The 24,161-nt window shown below is 47.2% G+C and overlaps 1 protein-coding gene across 2 annotated transcripts in view; it reads left to right on the forward strand.

Moving 5' to 3' along the window:
- fras1 (Fraser extracellular matrix complex subunit 1) overlaps positions 1-24,161 on the forward strand; it is a 161,449-nt gene that overhangs the window by 131,288 nt on the left and 6,000 nt on the right. For both annotated transcript variants that reach the window (XM_056591686.1, XM_056591687.1), the window contains exons 51-66: positions 1,394-1,544; positions 10,341-10,500; positions 10,902-11,070; positions 11,212-11,458; positions 11,661-12,005; positions 13,178-13,338; positions 13,824-13,971; positions 14,258-14,463; positions 15,510-15,666; positions 15,753-15,953; positions 16,382-16,569; positions 16,993-17,268; positions 18,024-18,256; positions 20,732-20,892; positions 21,541-21,755; positions 23,838-23,988. In XM_056591686.1, the coding sequence (XP_056447661.1) occupies positions 1,394-1,544; positions 10,341-10,500; positions 10,902-11,070; positions 11,212-11,458; positions 11,661-12,005; positions 13,178-13,338; positions 13,824-13,971; positions 14,258-14,463; positions 15,510-15,666; positions 15,753-15,953; positions 16,382-16,569; positions 16,993-17,268; positions 18,024-18,256; positions 20,732-20,892; positions 21,541-21,755; positions 23,838-23,988 (3,169 nt within the window). The remainder of the gene's footprint in view (positions 1-1,393; positions 1,545-10,340; positions 10,501-10,901; positions 11,071-11,211; positions 11,459-11,660; positions 12,006-13,177; positions 13,339-13,823; positions 13,972-14,257; positions 14,464-15,509; positions 15,667-15,752; positions 15,954-16,381; positions 16,570-16,992; positions 17,269-18,023; positions 18,257-20,731; positions 20,893-21,540; positions 21,756-23,837; positions 23,989-24,161) is intronic.

Genomic DNA, 24,161 nt, shown 5'->3' on the forward strand with positions numbered 1-24,161 from the left:
TTTAGGTTCATACCATTCAGTATGATCCGTCTCCTTCTCTTCCTCGGACATCAAAGCTTGAACGGATGCGTGCGCCTCCTTAAATCCCCTCATTGCACATTTTAACGCAGCAATGCTCTCGCTTATTATTTCAACACCTGACGTCCATCAAAAAGAACCTTAGTTTCCTTCATTTTCCTCGTGCATATTCCCAGTTTTGCACGTCGGGACGCAATTAAATCCTTTAGTTGCTTCATTTTTCAATCCACGTCTTTTTCCAGGTTAAAGTCCCACAGTTAGATTTAACTTAGTTTTAGTTATTATTTGTCGCTACTTTCAGCGATCTATTTTCAGCATTTGCAGTCAGTTTGTTAGGACAATATTTACAATCTCCTTCGGAATAGTTGGCTGTGGTTTGAATAAGGTATTCCATTTCTGTAACAAACGTTTTACTCACGGACTGCCGTAGGATGCGTCAAACAATCCTTCTAATGCGTTGTCTTTGTATTCGCAATCCAAAACAGGCAAAGTCCTTTGTTTGCGAAAGTTTGTTTCCTTGGCTCAAATCCACAGACTGACACGGAGGCTTGTTGATTGATTCTGAGAGTTTTTGACTTATATTGTGGCATCCAACGCGATTTCGCATGGATCCACTTTGACGAGGGTAGATACATGTTCAGTACGCGAGTTCAGTATTTCGCTTTTATTGTACACAACTTAGGGTTTGCAACAAACACGATATAGACCACGGTCAAAAACTGTGTCCTTCTACACCCGCCAACTCATTCAAACAACCCACCACCTGTTACCTGTAAGTAAAGGTGAATCACCAAAGAGGGCGGGGCTTAGACACCCAAACGGTGCCCAACACTAAGCACCCTGTGACACAGGCTACACCAAACATCACATCAGAGTCTAGATCGCAATACTTACAATATTCCAAAATAACAGAAATTACCAAACAATACAAATATCACAAATAAATCATAAACAGCAGAAATGGCTCCAACACTTGCCGTCTACAAACCCTTTTTTAACCCTCTACTAACCCCCTACAAGCCCACTTCTAGCCTTCTACTAGCCCTCTAATAACCCTCTGTTCTCCCACTAATAGTCCTCTACTAGCCCTCTAATAGCCCTAGCCCTATACCACTGTGACTAAGATGTTATTTTTATACAAGACGGGACATTAGTTGACGGGTGACTGCTGGCCTCCCCTGTGGCTGCGGAGGGAAGAGTGAAGGCAGAGCCACACAGACTTTACATCAGATATCATTTGTCGTTGTTCTTAGTTTTTACATCTGCCCATAGTGGCTGGAGAACCTCAGTATAGCCTCTTTGCCATGTTTAACAGCCTTGTTGTTGAGTTGCACCTTGAAGACAAACAACAACACCCTCCCCCCCTCCCCGCCAGGCCACCAACCTGATCACCAAGAAGACCCTACTGACCCTTGACCCCGACACAGAGGATGGTCAGCTGGTCTACGAGGTCACCACCGGGCCCAAACATGGATTCCTGGAGAACAAACTAAAACCTGGCAACACGATCACCAGCTTCACTCAAGGTACCCAATCACCATCCCCACATCAGCACCCTGGTACCAACCCCTATTGGACAGCAGAGGAAGCTGGCAGCATTGTTAACTCTAGTGAAGAGAGTGTTTGACTCCCAGCCAAAAGCTTCTGGGTTTAAACCCCAACATCTGCAGTCTACATGTAGGGAGCCTTGTATCAGACATCGTAACCCCTCCCCGCCCACTATTTATTGAAGTGCACCTAGATTCACTTTGGATCAAAGGATTTGCTTGATTACACCTTTTTTACAGAAATGTAAATATAATAACATTGGTAAAAGGAAAACAGCATTGAAATATAGCGACGCAAAAGTGTAGTTGCAAGTTCTTTCAATGCGACTGTGTAAATCTAAAATAATACTGTACTGTAATTATTGTCAGCGAGGACTCCCTGTATATATGACGGTCCTCCTAACCTTCGACAACCATTCACCCCATAGAGCCTAACAGAACAGATTTCCCATTCATTTTCCCATGTCATTGACTTCTCGTAAAATCGTTATATAAACTGTTTTAAACCTGTAAACAAGCCAATCGTTCGTCAAGGTAGTTGTGGCCATAAAACATTTGGTTCGGGCCAAACAATTATTTGGAAAACGGAAGAAAAGGCCAAGGTACAAGACTATGTACATTATTTTTGTGAACTAAGGAAGGAACTACTCAGCCCATAAACCATTGCTGTGTTGTGTTACACTTTAGGGATTATGGGTAGTGTAGTGGTTTCAAATGAATAAAATGTGTTTTTCCAAAAAAATGAGGATCCCACTTTAACTTGTGGCTTATGCAGGAGCATATACCATCCATTCACAATGTAACGGCGTGTGGTAAGTATACTTTGGATGGTTACGACATTTTGGCATTTGATCAAAACCTCTATGGAGAATATTAATGTTTTTTTACATCCATAACCACAATAATGCGCTCTATTGACTCGAAATCCGTAGGAACCCTATTGCAATCATTAGTATTATTATTATCATTATTAGGGGTCCTACGGAATCCGTAGGAACCCTATTTTAATCGTTAGTATTATTAGGGTCCTACGAAATCCGTAGGAAACCTATTGTAATCATTAGTATTATATTAGGGGTCCTACGAAATCCGTAGGAACCCTATTCTAATCGTTAGTATTATTATTAAGGGTCCGAGCAGTGAAGCTGCTTGGTAGAACTCGTGAAATGAGTGAGGGATAACAAGGATGGGCCAGAATGAACTATAGGTGGCGCTATAACAAGCCTTTGAAGTGCAACATACTCAACGGGCTGCAATTTCCACTAGGAAAGTGCAATATGTATGAAACTTGTTATACTGTACATCCACCATTCGTCATGATGAACAACTTTCATAGTCTGACCCATATGGTCAGAACATTATAATGCAATGGCTACAACTCGACCAAACACCCACACATTAACTGCTTTGGTGCGGAAAGTGGTAAAAGCTGCAAACTCGGCACACGTATACTAGGTGACTATGGGACTACATGGTGTGAAATGAATGGCAATAAGGCATGCGTCAAGACACGCAATGCCATTGCGTCAAAAACACGTAGGTTCCGCTGTCGAATATGGCTACAAAGGGTAGATTCAATAGTATACCCATGCCAAATTTCAAGTCGATATCTGAAAATAAAAATTGGATGCATTTGTTTGAAGTTGCCTTTCTGAACCGCGGCCTCTCTACAATGCAGGCTTGGCCTTAAAGCGGTACACACGTCATTTTGCAAACATCCGTTTGACAGTGGATTTGACGCAGTATGCTTTAGAAACATTGTTGGTGATTGTTTTGATATGTTAACTTCCGGTAAATCAGTTTTTAAGGCATACCAATGCCATATTACCATTCCGACCAAGCTCACCATACCTCCACGCACGGAAGACGTCTATTTCTCAAAATATACTCTAATCTGCCCTCGGCAGTCTATGGTCATACTGTCAGTCATATGGTCATACTGTCGGTCACACAGGCATTCCGATTCCGATTCAGCTTTATTGGCCAGGTTTGCGCAACAAACAAGGAATTTGACTGGATTTTGACCCTTTGCTTTCAAAGTAAAACACTCAACACTTAACCTATTGTTAAGATATTAAAAAAAAATCACAAAACAGAAAGAACAGTACAAAATATAAATATAATATTAAGTATACAGTATAACAACACAATATAATATACTCATTTTCAAAAAAGAATATACAATAACAATTTCAGAGAGGGAAGAAATGGTCAAAGATTTAAGAATTCAATATAAATATAAATACAGTGCAAGGCAGTTCAGTGCAATGGCAATATATTAATAACAACATTATTGTTTTTGAAAAATTTAAATATACATGAGGTCGATGCAGAACAGTGTTGATAGACCTTGTTCAGTGAGATGGTGGGGGCTATTTCTGAGCGTTCAACAGATTGACTGCTTGGGGAAAGAAGCTGACTTTGTTTCGGCTGGTTTTGGCAAACAGTGCCCTGTATCACCTACCAGAGGGAAAGAGGTTTGTGACCAGGATGTGAGGGATCTAGACCGGGCGGTTTTTGCTGCCCTTTTCCTGACCCTGGACTGGTACAGATCCTCGATGGTGGGAAGGTCAGCTGCAATGATACTCTCGGCAGCCCGTATTGTCCGTTGCAGTCTGGCCCGGTCCCGTTTGATGGCTGACCAAAACCAGACAGTGATCGAGGTGCAGATGACAGACTGAATGATGGCTGAGTAGAAGGTTGTCAGCAGCTCTTTAGGCAGATTAAACTTCCTTTGTTGTCATAGGAAGTATAACCTCTGCTGGGCCTTTTTCTGGACAGAGTAAATGTGGGGACACCATTTTAGGTCCTGTGAAATGGTTGTTCCAAGGAACCTAAAGGAATCCACAGTGGACGCTGTGTCGTTCTGGATGGTGAGTGGGGGGGACTTCTCAGAAAGTCCACTGTCATCTCCACAGTCTTCTTGTGGTTTAACACCAGGTGGTGCTGACTGCACCATTGGACCAGCTGTTCCACCTCCTGTCTTTAAGCAGACTCATCACCATCCTGGATCAAATCAATGACGGCGGTGCCATCTGCAAACTTCAGGAGTTTAACGGACGGGTTCTTTGAGGTGCAGTCATTAGTGTAGTTGGAGAAGAACAGCGGGGAGAGGACACACCCCTGTGGGGCGCCAGTGCTGATGGACCGGGCTTTGGATGAGATGCTACCCAGTCGGACATGCTGCTGCCCGTCAATCAGGAAGCTGATGATCCACTGGTGGTGACAGGCACTGCGAACTGGGTGAGGTTCTGATGTAGGATTTCAGGGATGATGGTGTTGAACGCCGAGCTGAAGTCCACAAACAGGATCATGGCATACGTCCCTTGGTAGTCAAGGTGGTGCAGTATGTATTGCAGTCCCATGATGACAGCATCATCCGCCAACCTGTTTGCCCTGTAGGCAAACTGCAGGGGGTCCAGCAGGGGTCCTATTATGTCCTTCAGGTGGCTTAAAACCAGTCTTTCAAAGGATTTCATGACCACAGACGTCAGGAAGCAACAGGCCTGTAGTCAATTAGTAGTCAATTAGTCCTGTGATGGAGGGTTTTTTGGGGACTGTTATGATGGTGGGGCATTTTAAGCCGAAGGGCACTTCACGCAGCTCCAGGGACCTGTTAGAGAACCGCATGAGGATGGGCGCCAGCTGTTCCAGCACATTTATATGCTCCAGTCTCTGCTGGGCATCCCACTGGCCACTGACAATGATGATGATGATGATGATGATGATGATGATGATGATGATGATGATGATGATGATGATGATGAAATACTTTATTGTCATTGCCGGAGCAGTGAAATTATTACCAGTTACATTCCTTCCAAGAAACAAAAAAGACAGTGTGGGGAGACAGGACGGAGAGACTGTCGGGGCGCATGCGCTCCCTCATTAGATAAGAAAAGGTAAACAGGAGGGTAAACGAGGGAAAGTTTACCCTCTTTACAGTCCTGCACTGCCATACTGCACCCCAGCCGGAAAGAGAGGCGTCTGTCTCTACAACCTCCCGAAGGCACTGCCCAGACACCCTGACCATCTAGTGTCTCTGCAACTTGGGGTCCAAGTGGAGACCATTCACCCAGATCTGAAGGGGACGCAACTTCAGAAGGCCTAGTGGGACCACCATGGATGCTGAGGTCAGCATACCTATCAGTCGAAGGAAGAGACTGTATTCCAGGAACTTCCCCCGCCTGAAGCGCTGTAGCAGCTGCGGAATGGTAGCCACGCGCTTTGGAGAGAGGCAGACTCGCATGGCCACCAAGTTGAGCACCAGCCCCAGATAGCTCACAACAGACATGGTGTAAGGTTGCTCTTGGTGGAAATAACCAACCAGTCGTCCAGGTATGGCAGTATCGCCATACCTGTGGCCTGTAATGGTGACAGGGCTGCTGCTACACACTGTGTAAATATACGCGGGGCCAGAGACACCCCGAACGGAAGAACCCTGAACTGTTACCCCTTGCCCGGAAGGGCAAAGCGGAGGAACCGCCTGTGAGGTTGGGTAATAGGGACGTGAAAGTAAGCGTCTTTCATGTCTATTGACATGAACCAGTCCCCCTGGACATGTCTATTGACATGAACCAGTCCCCCCCACATGCTGTGCAACACGCAGCATGTGGAAGGGAAGAACCTTGAGGAACTGATTCAGCCCTCTCAAGGGCTGAATCAGCCATCCTTCTTCGGTACCAGAAAGTAGATTGAGTAAAACCCATCGAGCTGCTCTTGTGTTTCTACTACTTCGATGGCACCCTTCCCAAGGAGAGTGGCTACTTCCTGTCTCAGGACCAGGGATCTGTCGGGATTGTTGAGCTCAGTAACTTTGATACCACTGAAAGTTGGTGGCCGGCGTCGGAATTGGAGTGTGTACCCGTTGGATAGCGTGGACACTATCCAAGGGTCTGTGGTCTGCTCTTCCCAGTAGCTCAGGTGCTGCTGAGAAACGTGTCCGACGACCGGTTCTTGAACTGGGGCCGAGGGCAGCGCGCATCGGCCCTCAGAGCCTCGTCTGGGGAGACAACCATGGATGCTATAGCAGGCTTGATCGGGGCTAAACGGTCCAAGCCATAAGTATCAGCGTTGTCCATAGTTGCCAGAACTGTGCTATCACTAGTGTGAAGGGAGAAGCCCTTGATTCTGGCCAGCATCTAGGAAGCTCTGCGATGTACAGCTCAGAGGGGGGCAGAGAGAAAATGGAAGGTTGAGCGGCCTGCGGAAAGAAGGCATTCGCAGGTGTAGATGAAACAGGGGCTACATCTAACCCAGTGGTTTTCAAACTGTGAGGCGCGCCTCACAGTTTGAAGAGGGGGCTCACTCTCTCATACTTTGAAAACCCCTGATCTAACCCCAGACTTGCCAGGGCCATACGCACGGCTGCGTATGGCCCTGGCAAGTGATGCGGCCGGACACTGACCCTCTAGCCGAGGCGCTCAGAGGCCCTTGAGAAAAAGCCTGAGAGGCAAGGGACGCTTCCTTGTCGACCCCTTCTTTCTCCTCTGTATAGAGACTACAGGACACAGCTGTGCACAGCATGTCATCCACTGGGTAATTAGGTTGTGCAGCCGCAGGGGCCACGGCTGGTACAGCCTGAGCTGGTTGTAGGTTTTGCAGGAGAGCTTTAATCTGAGCAACCTCATCTGAAAGTGTATCCACTTGGTTTGCACAATTGTCAACCCTATGGGACTTCCCGGGGGGTCCCCCAGCTGCCGAGACACGGTGTCTGGTGCAACTAGGACCAACACCTTAAGGGGGCATCCCTGGTCCGCCCTCCACCTCCGCCAACCTAGCTGGCCTCAGTGCATGAGGCATGAAACTACAGTTGATGCATGGATTATCTGACACTGCTTCCCTCAGGTGCTCAACCCAAATGCTCCTGAAAAACAGTGCGCTAGGAAAATACAGTGACGGCGACTTTTGGAACCCCAGGCCACTCACTGGCGATCAAATCAAAGTACGCAACCGGCTAAATCAATACAGTGACGGCGGCTTGGACCCCAAGCCGCGCACTGGCGAGCATACAAATGAGCTACTGGGCTTAGGCGAAAGCACACGAGAAACGGTGCGAGACCTAAAGAGTAGCACAGCGACTGAAAATTAGACGCTGACTGATGCTCTATGCAAATTAAAGTAAAGGTGGAAAGGTGATATCAGCTGCCGCGCTAGCTGACGGCTACATGTAGCCTACACACTTTACTCACCCCTGCCGCAGCGGAAATCACACTAATTGCAAGTCGCAGCGTTTGATGGACAAAGTCAAATCGAGGCACAAACCCTTGGGTTACAAGGCTACTTGCGACAAGCTAATATGGTATTTTTACAACAAACAATGTTTGTGTGTCCTGCTAGTCCGCTAACGCAAGAAGATAGAAGGAACATATCCTCGGGTGACTTCCGGAATATATAGACATTCTCGGGTCACCCAGGTGTCACAGGTGACTTTGTTGGTATAATTACTCTACCTGCGCATGCGCGAGATGGAACATCCAGTGCTAAAGCACTGCCTCTGGCGGTCAGTAGGAATGAAATAGAACAACACTTTTCCTGGGATTTGGGGTGTTGTTTTGGGTCTCTGGTGCTCCCACCCGCACACAAACTTTGAAAAGAGTCTGTACATCATTTTTTAGAGTGAGATATGCATTTCTGAAAGTACCCCGCCTACAGTTAGGTCCGGTGGGGGTACGTCTCGGCGGCAATCCGGCAGCTCCGGAGCTGGGAGCACGGCGGCAAGTCTGGCCGCTCAGCTCCCGGAGTACAATCCCTTTCTCCTCCATTTCGCAATTCATTGACTTCAGAGAGTCTAGGCAAAAGTTACTTTCCCTCAATTCCTCTCAACCATGGCCAAGATATATCCCACTACGAGTCTTTACTTGTTGTAAAGTGCCAGAGACGTCAGGCGCAGTCTTTATGTTTCATAATATCATCCGAGGCGCACATAGCTTCTGGCCGTGATATTAGATATAATTAGAGATGTCCCGATCTAATTTTTTAGCTCCCGATCCGATTCCGATATTTTCATGTTGCTCCCGATCTGATCCTGATATTTCCCGATACTGGATTTTCGATACTGATTTCCGATATCACTTTTTGTGTTGACAAACAACATTTAATTTCCTGTACATTAAGAAATAGACAGGCATCCAAGCTGCGCTCAATAGCTTTTATTCTCTCACGTTAACATAACATAACATAAGCATTACTTGTAAACATAACATAAAGTAAAGTTTTCGTTACTTAACTTATTTGAGGCAACAAGTTTCCACCCTTTTTTCAAGTAAGCTTCTTATTTTTTACAATGTGGGTGGGTAATAACAGTGTAATAGAGCTTCTTATTTCCTCCATCTTAATCTACTGCACTGACTTCTTCAGTTCAGTGCAGGTTTTGTTTAATGAAAACCAACATCTGCACCATCTCGGCTGACAACCGGTTCCTTTTCTCATCAAGGACATTCGCACTGCACTAAACAGTCTCTTACTGTCCACCGATGTACAAGGTGCACAAAGAAGCTTTGTGGCTGTATCAGCCAGTCCGGGTCGCTGTGTAGCATGTGCCCGCCAGTAGTGTAGAGGATTCTCTGACCTTGGGATGGTTTGTTCAGCGAGCATTGAGAAGAGCCGTGGAATAATCCATAATAATGTAAGGTTTAGAAGTTAAATATTTGAAAGTTATAGAATACATTTATATCATTTATATTGGAGTTATTTTTTCTAGAAATGTACTTACAATGTTTAGTCAGTTAATCATTTACATATTTATGTCACACAATTATTACTTACATATTTACATGTTTACATATTTTACACAGTCTGGATATTCTGTTGAATCTGCCTCTCTGATTCCCTCACGTTTACCTCAGTCTTAATTCTAGCTTCTGATTGGTTAGTTCAGTCACGTGATGGGTCCGAACAAGGAAGTGTTTGAAAATAGTTTTGCGTCAAAGCCGATAACGGCCCACCACTAATATATATATATATATATATATGTAGTGAGTGTAACATAATTCACCTACAGTATTTTGTTATGTTGTTCTTTCCACTGTGTTAGGGATGTCGTTTACTGTCTTGGTGGTTCAGGGATCGCTGTCCCTTTAAGGATTACGAGCGTCTCATGACGTCAGAGCCCGATGCGGGATTCGTTTACTTGCAGCACGTTTTGATTTCCTGCTTTCTCTAACTCAATAAACGAGTCACACAACTGTGTGCTCAACGTGCAAAATTGTATCTCTCATTCAACGCAATTTCCACATATATATATATATATAGAAAAAATATGTATCGGCCATGAAATTGAATGAGATCGGCCGATCCCGATTTACCTTAAAAACCCAGTATCGGGCCCGATCCGGGGATCGGGATCGGGACATCCCTAGATATAATATTATATAAATACCCATATATAATATTATTATTATCATATTATATGATATAGATATAGAGCTCCAGGAGTCCGCAAACGGCAACTATCCCTTCTCCTCCATGCTGTGATTCAGTCTGACAGCTCATTGGTCAATGGGCAGCAGCTCATTTGCATTAAAGCTACAGACACCAGAAACAGTGCATTCTGAAGGGAATGAAACAGAGGGGTATAGCGGTATTTTTTTTCCCAAAAGCTATTTCCAGCAAACAGCTTCAAAAACATGTTTTCTGGAACTCAAATAATATGTTTACTTGTTGGGACAACACCATAATATGTCTCCTTTAAAACTGTTATTCTACATATGTTAAGTATTCTCTACTAGACTTATTTTGTCGTCTGTGTACGTGTGATGCTCTGTTGTTCCCTAGCCGACGTGAACCTCGGTCTGGTCCGCTACGTTATGCACCAGGAGAACCTTCAGGAGACCTCAGACAACTTCAAGTTCCTTGTGAAGGACAGCAAGCCCAACGAGGTCCGGGACAACGTCTTCCACATCCAGTGGTCTCTCATCAGCTTCCAACATAAGAGGTGCGTCAGGCTGGTCTGCTGGTGAATAAAAAGTTTAATGTGTGTAAGAACGGGTGAAAGTGTTGATGAATGGTTGAATGCGCTGCTGATGGGATGGGGCAGGTCATCAGGCCGATGGAAGGGTCGTGGTGTATTTGAGGCAGCAACTGTTGCTGCCAAGCTAGTCGTTGCCTTACCAACTTGTGAATGAATGAATGGCTGATTAAGGAGGTAGACGTGAATGTGTGAATAGTTGTATGCGTGACAGAGTTGAGAATGGTCGGGTGAGCCCCCCGCCGGACACCCTTGACAGGATGGGTGGGTCATAAATACATATGGTACCATGGAGCAAACACTTTGGCCGTCACTCGCTGCCATGGAGAGGCTTCCTAATTAAACCCACAGAGGATGCTCCTTCACAGCTACAACGTCAGCGAGAAGGCGAACACGGTGTCTGTGACGGTGAAGCGGAGCGGGAACCTTAACCAGTACGCCATTGTGCTGTGTCGCACGGAGCCCGGCAGCGCCACCTCCAGCTCCTCCCTGGGGCAGCGGCCCGGCCAGCTGGACTATGTGGAGTATGCTGGACAGGTAACCATGACAATGACCACTGCTTTGTGATGCATCTCGCTAGCATACATTCTGAAAAGGAGCGTTTAGGTTCTATCCTAGTGAGGCGGCCCGCTAACGACATTGAATATGGATAACCAGTGTTGACCGTGCCTACTCCAGGTACAGTTTGATGAGCGAGAGGACACAAAGGTGTGCACCATCATCATCAACGACGACCAGGTGTTCGAGGGTGTGGAGAGCTTCCATGTGGAGCTGAGCATGCCCGTCTATGCCCTCCTGGGGGCCGACATGCGCGCCGTGGTCAACATCAATGACACGGAGGACGAGCCCATGCTGCAGTTCGACAAGAAGACCTACCACGTCAACGAGAGCGCCGGCCTGGTCCACATTCCCGTGGAGAGGAAAGGTACTCACAACCTCATCTTCCTCCTTGCTCCTGGTTCGCCTCTCCCTCTTATGCCTGTTAATCCTCCTCTCCCTGCTCCTATCTCTGCTTCTACTCCATTTAATCTTCCTATACCCCTAATCCTGTTGAAATGTCAAGGATTATTCCACTAGGTGAACAAGGCCCATGACTCTGCTCTACTTCCTGTGTCCCCTCCTGGCAGGCGACCTGTCCAGTACGGTGTCAGCATTGTGCCACACGGTGTCCCGCACGGCGCAAGGCAGCAGCCTGCACTCGCTGGGTTCTGGGTCGGACTACAAAAGCCGGGGGAAGGGCGGGGACCAGCGTGTGGTGCTGGGCCCCGGGGTCTCCATGACCTCCTGCGACTTGCAGCTGGTGGACGACTCGGAGTACGAGCTGTCGGAGGAATTCCAGCTGGTGCTGTCAGACCCCTCGGATAACGCCCGCATGGGGGACATCACGGTGGCCAAGGTGGTCATCGACGGGCCAAACGATGCCTCCACCGTCACCCTGGGCAACGCCACCTTCACCTTCAGCGAAGACATCGGTAGGAACGCCTCTACGCCGACTTGGTTTGATTTGGTTTTGGTTTAAATTATTTTTTTTTGGTTTAGTTTAGTTGCTTAGTTTACTTTTGTTTAGTTGGTCATAACGTTGTTGTTTTTTCACTTTAGTTTAGTTAGGTGTAGTTTAGTTGAATTACAGTGTGGTTATTTAGTCACAGTTTGAACATTTGAAAATGTATCCAGCTATCACTGTAGCTAAAACTCTAGCAACTACAGTGTTTCCCCCAGTACTGTGTTGTGAAGGCGGCCGCCTTAACAATAGGGCCCCGCCTTGACTACCAATGTATATTAAAAAATATATATATAGTATATATATATATTTTTGGAATAAATATTTTTTAATTGTTATGCATTAACAAAGTAGAAAACTCTCGTAGGGAAAGAAAACATACTTCCATCAGGTGTAAAAAATAAAGATCAATAATGCATCAGTAATACTGTTACAACAATGGTCGTGCCATAAGGCTTTTTGAATGGAATTGAAACGGAGACCCCGAACCCCCCCCTGCACCTGACCACCTGGACTAAGATATTTTCTGGGGGAAACACTTCACTAGGGGCCGTCAGTTATATTTGAGTGAGACTAGTTAAGCCGTGAATCGAGAAGTGAACCTCCAGGACAGCAGGTCTTTGAAGGGGTGATGTCATGCTTTTTCGACTTTGCCCTTTTCCCTTTGTTATATGACGTATGTACACATCTGCTAAACTAGAATAATCGAAGTCATGCCAGGGGGAATATTCACGCCCACCGAGAACATCCCTCAATAAGTGCGTGAAACAGCTGGATTGCACTCAAACTTTACTTCCGTAACAGTGTGACGTCAGACTGTGCAGTGGGGGGTGCTGAAGTGCATAAGTCCCGCCTCCTGGCTACTCGCAGTGTTTACCACTTCTCGTTTGACCAATCACAATAGAGTGGGCGTGCTGACCAATCACTGCAGACTGGGCTACTCGGGAGGTGGGCCTTATAGCGACATGATAGCAACGCTGAAATTTGTTCTGCAGAAATGAACCCTGTGAGAATAATGAGGGGTATTTCTAACATACCAGCATGTAACCCCACTCTAGTAGTACCGTCAAATGCAATTATTAACCCTAAAAAAGCATGATATAGGATCTTTAAATCTCAGAGCCTGATCTTGCCTTCCAACAGGTACCATCGAGATCCCGGTGATCCGGCACGGCAGTGACCTGACGGCCGTGACGTCTGTGTGGTGTGCCACCCGCCTCACCGACCCCCCCTCTGCCACCCCTGGGCTCGACTACATCCCCAGCTCCAAGAAGGTGGAGTTCAAACCTGGCACAACACAAGAGGTACGAGCTTCTAGCTAAGTCATCAACACCATCACCATTTCTCTACGAATATATAATGATATAAGATGAAAGATCTTTGATCGACTGCAGTTGGGGAATGAGCTGATCTTTAAGCAAGGCACAAGTTGTAGTCACAATCCCTTTTTCACCTTAATGCACCTCATTGAGCACAGCAGCCCTCATCCTGCCTGCTCTGAATGAGGAGCTAACTGAATGTACTGTGTGTATTTGAGCAATCAGCTGTTGCTGACAGGCTAGTTGTTGCCTCACCACATTGTCATTGGTGGTCAGAGTGAATGGGTGAATAAGGAGGTAGATTTGAATGTGTGAATGGTTGTATGTGTGGCAAAGTTGAGAATGGTTGGATGACTCCCTGCTAGTTGTCTCAATCCGCCGGACAACCTTGACAGGGTGCGGTGAGCTGAACTCACAAGGACCTGAAGGGGGCCATATAGTGCCTGTGTTTATCCTGCTTCTGTCCCCAGACGTGCAGTCTGACTATCATGGACGACCTGCAGAGCCCCACTATCGAGGGCCCCGAGTCCTTCGTGGTTTTCCTCAGCTCCCCCCAGGGGGCCGTTCTGCTGGAGCCCTATGAGGCCGACGTCGTCATCACCGACACCATCCAGGACAGTGTGTACCGCACACACTCACACACATAAACACACACACACACACACACACACACACACACACACACACACACACACACACACACACACATACACACATACACCTTCCAGGACAGTGTGTACCAAACACACACATAAACACACCGCAAAGACAGTATGTACCACTACACACATTCACACACACCTTCTGGGACAGTATGTATTAAACTTGATAAGTTACCATGACCTCTCTGGTGACTCCCTGGTTTTTGCTTGGCTGACACTGGTGCAATGTGATTTGCCTCCAGTTCCCAGCATGCAGTTTGAGAAGATTGCGTACAAGGTGAAGGAGAAGGAGGGCGTTCTCCACGTCCCTGTGCTGCGGACGGGAGACCTGTCCTCCGTCTCCTCGGTCCGCTGCTTCACCCGCATGCTCAGCGCTCTGGTCATGGACGACTTCACCGAGAGGAGGAACGCAGACGAGTCTCGCATCACCTTCCTCAAAGGAGAGAAGGTAAGATCCTCCTCGCCGCCTGCCTGAGAGGAAGGCTGTTAAAGGGCGCCAAGAAGGTTCAAAACAAACATTTGACACAGAATTATAACAGCAACAACATCAAGTTAACATAATATCAATTAACTAAAATCTATTTTTTTATCATGAGCTTTAAGTCATTCCCAAAAAAAGGAAAAGATGTCCAGGCACCTCACTCTAACCCTAACTCTGAGACTGGTAATAGGGCTTGGACATCAGAATTAGGGCTGGGATAAACGATTATTTTTAAAACGATTAATCTAGCGATTATTTTTTCGATGAATCGATTAATGTAACGATTCATTTTTTCAGTCAGATTCGATTTCGATTCGATTATCTCCCCATTAATTGACTAATAGCAATTTTACATATCTGAATGAAAAAAACATGAATTCCTTAACATTGCAATGCATGTTTATTGCCTTTAAATTCCAAAATAAAAGTGCAAAGTAATGCATTCTTTGAATACTACGGTGCTCGCTCGGTCATCTGCAGCTGCTCCCGGGTGGCGCCTCTTCAGGTGCTGGTGCATTGCCGTGGTGTTAGAATGGAAAGCCATCTCCGTTTTGCAAAGACGACAAATCACGGAATCGTTTCCTTTTATATTAAAGAATTCCCATACTTTAGAGGAACGAGTGCGTGGCGCCTTGCAGTTATGAAAGTCTGAGGAGTCAATCGCGTTGCTACTATGCTCCGGCGCCGCCATCTTTGTTTTGGGTTTTTCGAATCGACGCGCATTTTTCGCGTTGACGTAATTTGTGCATCGACATCATCGATTACGTCGACGCGTTGTCCCAGCCTTAATCAGAATGCATCATGTAACTTTTTGTGGTCACATCATGGCGACAAATAATTTCGAGATGAATTACTAAACAATGACCAAAACACCATCACCACAAATAACAATCTTATTCTCCTTTACTTCCAACATGCTGGTGGTCGTTGAGATGAGCCGTCACTATGTACAAGCCCTACATCATATGTTTAGATGTTAGCCATGGTTTAATCAGACCTATAACCTCCCCCAGGTAAAGAACTGCACGGTGCGTGTCAGCGATGACTCTGTGTTCGAGCCTGAAGAGGACTTCCAGCTGCACCTGGGCTCTCCAATCAGCGAGCACTGGAGCACGGCCATGGTGGGGGCCAGGGACCTGGCCACAGTCACCATTACCAACGAGGAAGACGGTCAGTCTCAGGCTCCGCCCCTCCTGTCAGGTGATACTCCTATGACCTGCGATGACCTCTGACCTCGGACCCTGTCTCCTCCTCAGCTCCCACCATTGAGTTCCAGCAGGTGTCCTATCAGGTGCGGGAGCCGCCCGGCCCAGACGGCGTCGAGGTGCTCAGCGTCAAGGTGCATCGTTACGGCGACCTGGACCGTACCTCCAAGATCCGCTGCAGCACACGGGATGGCTCGGCCCAGTCCGGCCTGGACTACAACCCCAAGAGCCGCGTGCTCAAGTTCACCCCCGGTGCGTTCATCCCTCACTCTCCTAATAATGTTTTAATATCAGAATAACAAGGACACCTCTGTCTTCCTCCTTCATCACTCACTCATAATAATGTGTTCATAATAGCAAGGTCATCTCTAGCCTGTCCTCCTCCTTTATCACGTACTCATAATAATGTGTTCATAATAACAAGGTCACATCTGGTCTCCTCCTTCATCACTCACTCATAATAATGTGTTCATATCAGTATAAAAAGGTCACCTCTGGTCTCCTCCTTCATCACTCAGTATGAATAATGTGTTTATAATAACAAGGTCACCTCTGGCCTCCTCCTTCATCACTCACTCATAATAATGTGTTCATCACAATAACTGGTTGAGTCACCAGCTCAGGGATCAGTCTCCCCGGTCTGTTTAGGGCCTACTTTGATCTTCCTCCTCTTTGTTTAGGGATGGACCACATTTTGTTCAAAGTGGAAATTCTGTCCAACGAGGACAGGGAATGGCATGAGTCATTCTCATTGGTCCTGGGTCCTGACGACCCCGTGGAGGCAGTGCTTGGGGAGATCACCATGGCAACCGTCACCATTCTGGACCAGGAGGCAGCGGGCAGCCTCATCCTCCCAGCCCCGCCGCTCGTAAGATTACCTTTTAGGAACAAATATTTCAATATTTATTGATCTATAGTAATCAATAAATAATAATTAACCAACAGTTAGTTCCAACAAAAGGTTTTTGATTGGACAGGAGGCACTCTTGAGTGCTGATAGAGAGTATAACAGCACTTGAACTTTTAAGTATACATGTATCACTCTGCTTTACAGGTAAATATCCGTTAATAACATTAACCATCGTAAGCCCTTACCTGATCTGAATCCCACATGCCACCAAAGCATCTGTTAAAGTATCTGTGCCGAGTGGCTGCACAACTCAGCATTCGGCCTCCAACCTCACACCTGCAACCCAATACCAGCTGTGCTGGGGTTCAGTTTAACTGTGATATGTTATCATGTTGCTGTGATGATGTGTTGATATCTAATCACTTAACCTCCACCCTCCAGGTGGTATCTTTGTTGGACTACAACCAGGTGGAGGAGGTGACCGTGGAGGGCAGTAAGAAGGCTCCATCGACGGGGTACCCCCTGGTGTGTGTGACCCCCTGCGACCCCCACTATCCAAAGTACTCTGTGACCCGGGGGCGGTGTGAGGAGGCGGGCATCAACCAGACCCAGGTGCACTTCTCTTGGGAGGTGGCCACGCCCACCCACAGCAGTGGGGCCCGCTCCCCCTTCGAGACCGTCACCGACAGCACGCCCTACACCGGTGTCAACCACAAGGTACATCACCATGACAACACGTCACCATGACAACACGCCTTATATTAGCATCAACAACCCCAAGGTACATCCCCAGGAAAAAACGCCTAACATTAGCATCCACCACAAGGAACAACACCATGACGACACGTAACCATGACAAAACGCCTTACATTAGCATTAACCACAAGGTACATCACCATGACAACACGTCTTCATGAACAAAAACTCCTAAACTAGTTTCAACTACAAGTTAAATCGCAATGGTAACACCCAGTGCACATCCCCATGTGCATATTTCTTCAGATCTGATGAAATATTTTGTAGAATCTGATCCAATTTTACGGATCCGAAAAATTTGACTTGGTGTGAAAGTTCTTAACTGTGGCAGTTTTACTTAAACTAGATTATCAAAATCAAGAAGGGAAGCCATGACCTTGGAGTATTGCCCGATAAGTAATTATTTATACTCTCTCCATACTGATCTGTAGAGGCTGGGTGTATCCTGGAATCGCCCGCTACACTATGTACTATTTATGTGTAGGGATTGAGACACTTTTGTCCAAAGTGGCCTTCAGTCAATTGAGTTCCATGTCTTTAAGCAGCAGATAGGTGATCATCTTGCTTGAGGTTGTCTACCAGGTAGACTGGTTACTGGGGATCAATTACAGTCAACCACAAAACACGACCACATCCACAAAACCCACTGTCCCGTCTCCCCTTTCCCCTTTCTCACCCCGCCCCCCTTTTTCTCTCTCTCTACCTCCCCCCATCAGGTGCTGGACAGTATCTACTTCAGCAGGCGGTTTCATGTGCGCTGTGTGGCCCAGGCCCGTGACAAGGCGGGTCACCTGGGCACGCCCCTCCGCAGCAACATCGCAACCATCGGCACCGAGGGCGCCATCTGCCACACCCCTGTTACCACAGGAACCGCACGAGGCTTTCAGGCCCAGTCCTTCATCGCCTCCCTGAAGTACCTGGACGTCAAACACAAGGAGCACCCCAACCGGTGAGCAGGAAGTGGGAAGAGGGGGAGGATGAGGAGCTGGAGGCGCTCACATCTCACAGCCACATAGTTACTTTAAAAGTTGTCTTTAGTTACAGTCTAAAAGTATAGTCAAAGAAAGTATTTATACTTTCAAGCAAATTTTAAAGCAGCAATACAAAGTGATTCACATAGAAACGACAGTAAGTACAGTAAAAAAATCTGAGATATATTTGAGTGGAAGAATGAAACAATATAGCTGCATGCAGCAATGTGGGTGTCAAGCATAATGGGACTCGATAAGCTAATTCTGCCGGACGGACGTAATCGGCTGGGTGGCCACATGACGACCGTCTCGATAATCGGTGAACTAACTCTGCCGGACGGACGTAATCGGCTGGTTGGCTACATGACGACCTTCTCGGTAATTGGTAAACTAATTCTACCGGACGGAGGAATTCGGCTAGGTGGCTACATTATGACCGTCTCGGTAATCGGTAATAATGACGGCAGGTGGGATGAAGTACAGGATTATGCGAGTACGTAAGTAGTAGTAAATGTAGACAAAATGGAAAAATTACCCTACCTAGTGGTAAGGGCGCATGACGACCGTCTCGGTAATCGGTAACCTAATTCTGCCGGACGGACGTAATCGGCTGGGTGGCTACATGACGACCGTATTGGTAATCGGATGGACGTAATCGGCTAGGTGGCTACATGATGACCGTCTCGGTTATCGGTAATAACGACGGCTGATGGAATGAACTAAATGTTTACTAAATGGAAAAATTACCCTACCTAGAGTTAAGGGCACATTATCGTCCGCCCGACAGAACAAAGGACACAAATACATAGGGGTATTCGGAACAATATATCTAACAGAGACACAATGTTAACAAGCATCCGTTCTTGAGGCGGTTCATGAAGCATCTAATCCAGTAAGAATTGCAGTTTATATTGTAAGTGGCCGGAATGGTAAATAAAGTCATTGTTGTTTGACGTCCCCCTGAGGTAAAAGGTCACCAAATTGTTTGGATGTCCCCAGAATGATGTCATGAGTCAATGTATCAAGTTTGGCTATGATATGTAAAGAGTTGCTGAGAATAGGCTTACTTGCTGTTTGGCGGCTTTGCCGGCAAGTTTGATTGGCTGTCACGGCCAAACGGTTTTGAATTGGTAAAAGCTGTTTGGCACATTTGTTCAGCTTGGGCTGAAGATCATATGTTACAAGTTGATGATTCATGAAGATTGGATATAATCTGTGGCCTGTGGATATGTAATATTGATTTTGAGAACTTTCAACATGGCGGCCAATTTCTGATATATTAGCTATATTGGGCGGTCTGACAGTATCACCAGACATTGAGAATAAGTTTGAAATATACTCATGTGACGAGAGAGGAGATAAAACATGTCTTTGTTAATTATAGCGCCCCCTAGAGGTCAATGGTCACCAAATTCATTTAGTGGCCCCGCGATGACGTCATGGGTCTATGTACGGTATGTATAGTATGGTTATGATATTTCAAAGGGCTGCTGAGATATTGGCGTCTTTCCTGTTTGGCGGCTTTGCGGTCGAATTTGATTGGTTGTCGCAGATATCTCGTGATATAGAATTTACTATCTACATGGGGAGGTCTGATAGTATCAACAGACATTGAACATTTGTTTGATATATACTCATGTGAAGAGAGAGGAGTTAAAACACATCGACATTAAAAACAGCGCCCCCTAGAGGTCAAAGCTCACCAAATTCATTGAGTGTCACCATGAGGAGGTCATGGGTCTATGTACCAAATTTGGTTATGATATGTCAAAGGGCTGCTGAGAAATCGGCTTACTTCCTGTTCCAAATTTGATTGGCTGTAGCGGCCAAACGGTATTGAATTTGAACAATATTTCGATGTCTTTTATCAAGCATGACCGGAAGATCATGTGTGCCAAGTTTGGAGATGAATGGAAACATTTGTGATAGGAGTAGCATTTTGAAGGTTTTATACATTAACCAAGATGGCGGAAAATCATGGCATAAAACGACGTCATAGGGTGCGTTGAACTCGGCTTGGTTCAAGGATTCCAATGATACCTTGTTTGTGAATATTGGATGAATGGGTTGAAAGTTATAAACATGAATGCATGTCCAACTTTGACCTGTTGGTGGCGCTAGAGCTGGTGGGCTAGCGACCTGAAATTAGCTTGATGGGCTAATGGAGCTGTCTTGAACCAGTGTGCCAAATTTCACAACTTTTCACCAAGGCGTTCTATGGGCTGCCATAGACTCCCATGATGGTAAAATAATAATAATAGGAATTCATACAAAAACAATAGGTTGTCTCGCAACTTCGTTGCTTGACACCCAATAACCAATAGTGAACACTAGTTGACAAGAAGAAGCTAAAAAGATAATATATGGTCAGTTTGTAACAGATTAATGACAAATTGTGATGCCCAGATCTCCTCAATCCCCTTTGTTGTGTGGTTGTGTGTGTCCCTCCTCAGCATCCATATCTCGGTCCAGATCCCCCACCAGGATGGCATGCTGCCCCTGATCTCCACCCTCCCGCTCCACAACCTCCACCTCCTTCTGTCCGAGTCCATCTATCGCCAGCAGCACGTCTGCTCCAACCTGCTCACTCTTACAGAGCTGCAGGGACTGTCTGGTAACTACACACTATCACACACTTTATTGTGCAAGAAACTGATGATGTTTTGTTTTTCATTATCTAATTAACAATATTTTGGGAAACTTCAAAAAATCAAGAGAAAAAACTGTAGGCATTAAAAGCCTTGGCCTCAGCCTACCCCATGTTCGACACTATAACATTGAGGACACATCTTTGGCACACTCTTCTTGCTCCTCAACATGTCAGGTGTTCTCAAATATCTTGGTCTGTCTGTGCTTCGTTTGTATAAAGTGTACGCTGGGCTTTAGGAAACACCGCACTACAAATGGTGAATGGTAAATGGACTGCATTGATAGAGCACTATTTTAACCAGTGCCCACTCAAAGCACTTTACAATATTGCCTAACATTCACCCATTCATGCTAACATATTCCCACACGGACGGCGGAGTCAGCCATGCAAGGCGTCAGGGTGAGGTGTTTTGCTTAAGGGCACCTCGACACTAGGAGCCAGGGATCGAAACAGCAACCTTCCGGTTACCAGGCAACCCGCTCTACCTCCTGAGCTGAATGTCACCTACGCAGTGTGAATGTCGTGTACAGTGAGGCTACACAGGGAAGCCCGATGAATGGGGTTGCAGAGGTGACCCTGAGTTCATCCTGTTGTGGTGTTTCTGTATCCTAGAGGCGAGTTTCCTTGAGGAAGTGTCCTACGACAGTATCTCCCTGGGCCCGGGATACGACCGGCCATACCAGTTCAACCCCCAGGTCAGAGAGCCACGCACCATTCAGCTGTACCGACACCTCAACCTGAAGAGCTGTATCTGGAACTTCGACGCCTTCTATGACATGACTGCCCTCATCGACGTCTGCGGGGGTTCGGTCACCGCAGACTTCCAGGTCAGTCTCCTCCTTAACCACATCATGAAGGATCAGGATGTATTGTACACACCTTTCCACTGAGTCTCGAGCAGAACCCTGTAGAACCCAGTAGCACCTTTTTAGAGCCCTGTAGAACCCCTAGCACCTTGTAGAACCAATTAGAACGTTGAAGAACATTTAGGTGCAAGAAACGCCAACACCCAACAATCACCTTGACTGAAGTCATGCAACGACGATCAGAAAAGTTTCCCAACTATAAACTTAATCTGACAACAGCCTGCAGCCTCCAACGAGTGTGCAACAGGGACCGACTGTTGTTGGAGCAGTGTGCAAGCACCTGGAAAACCTTGTTTAACCCTGCAGACGCATTTGGAACTCTCTAGAATCCTGTAGAGGCTGTAAAAACCCTGAGGAAGCCTCTACTAACTCTAAGGAGCCTGTGAGATAAAAACACATTTGGGTTTGATATCCCAATGGTTACGTCCCACGCCAACTTTATGATACTTTTAAAGTTCGGTTGGTGTGTATGAGCGTTATAATGAGTGTGGTGTTTATGAAATAAGCCACACAGGTGTCTGGAAAGCCTTACCCCTGCTTAGAAGTGGGGAAAAAATAAATCGCTGCTCAGATAGAGCTTTACCATCCATCCACACACACCGTAGCGTTATACTTGAAGTGCCCGAAAAGCTCACCTTTCTCTTGGACGTCGCAGTCCACTGCTGCCCAGTCAGAGCTCCACCACGCCGCCGGTGGCAGTGATGCTGTGTAGTGCTTTAAAATAAGTCACACACACATGTTGGCGTGGGTATGTTGCAAACACACTACCCACTCCCCAGTCCACACTCCCCACTCCCCTCTCCACACTCCCCACTCCCCTCTCCACACTCCACACTCCCCACTCCACACTCTCCTCTCCCCTCTCCACACTCCCCAATCTCCTCTCCCCTCTCCCCACTCCACACGCCCAACTCTCCACTCCCCTCTCCACTCTCCACTCTCCACTCCCCTCTCCACACTCCCCACTCCCCTCTCCACACTCCACTCCACACTCCCCTCTCCACACTCCCCACTCCCCTCTCCACACTCCCCACTCCCCTCTCCACACTCCCCACTCCCGTCTCCACACTCCCCACTCCCCTCTCCACACTCCACTCCCCACTCCCGTCTCCACACTCCCCACTCCCCTCTCCACACTCCCCACTCCCCTCTCCACACTCCCCACTCCCCTCTCCACACTCCACTCCACACTCCCCTCTCCACACTCCCCACTCCCCTCTCCACACTCCCCACTCCCCTCTCCACACTCCCCACTACCCCTCTCCACACTCCCCACTCCCCTCTCCACACTCCCCACTCCCCTCTCCACACTCTCCACTCCCCTCTCCACACTCCCCACTCCCCTCTCCACACTCCACATTCCCCTCTCCACTCTCCACTCCCCTCTCCACACTCCACACTCCCCTCTCCACTCTCCACTCCCCTCTCCACACTCCACACTCCCCTCTCCCCACTCCCCACTCCCCTCTCCACACTCTCCACTCCCCTCTCCACACTCCACTCCCCACTCCCGTCTCCACACTCCACACTCCCCTCTCCACTCTCCACTCCCCTCTCCACACTCCCCACTCCCCTCTCCACACTCTCCACTCTCCACTCCCCTCTCCACACTCCACACTCCCCTCTCCACACTCCCCACTCCCCTCTCCACACTCCACACTCCCCTCTCCACACTCCCCACTCCCCTCTCCACACTCCCCACTCCCCTCTCCACACTCTCCACTCCCCTCTCCACACTCCACACTCCCCTCTCCACACTCTCCACTCCCCACTTCCCAGTCCACACTCAACACTCCACACTGCCCACTACCCACTCCCAGTAGAGTGGAACGTATACAAAAATATAGGACTCAACACCATTTTTCGCTAAAGTAAGAGCCTAATTCAGTATCAGTGATAAAATGGATTAGTATGTTGAAAATCATATTAGAAAAATCACCACGTTTAAAACATAAAAATAACGGTTTTGGGTTCAACCCTTTAGAGGCGGTTAGATCCTTCTAGAACCCTGTAGAAGCCTTTAGAACCTCGTTCTCCCCCCAGGTGCGAGACTCGGCCCAGTCGTTCCTGACGGTGCAGGTCCCGCTCTACGTGTCCTACATCTACGTCACGGCTCCGCGTGGCTGGGCCTCGCTGGAGCACCACACAGAGATGGAGTTCTCCTTCTTCTACGACACCATCCTCTGGAGAACAGGTGTGCTTCACCTTCCACACTACCTGCCGTCCAGCACCACCTTTTACAGCACAACACTTTCAACACCCCTCATCAGCCCATCCACCCCATGTTCTACACACCACCTAACCCACCTTCTGCACCACCATCCACCTCCACCTTCCATACTACTAACCAGCCCATCCATCCCATCT

The sequence above is a fragment of the Gadus chalcogrammus genome, chromosome 6 (assembly GCF_026213295.1).
Source record: "Gadus chalcogrammus isolate NIFS_2021 chromosome 6, NIFS_Gcha_1.0, whole genome shotgun sequence".
NCBI lineage: Eukaryota > Metazoa > Chordata > Actinopteri > Gadiformes > Gadidae > Gadus > Gadus chalcogrammus.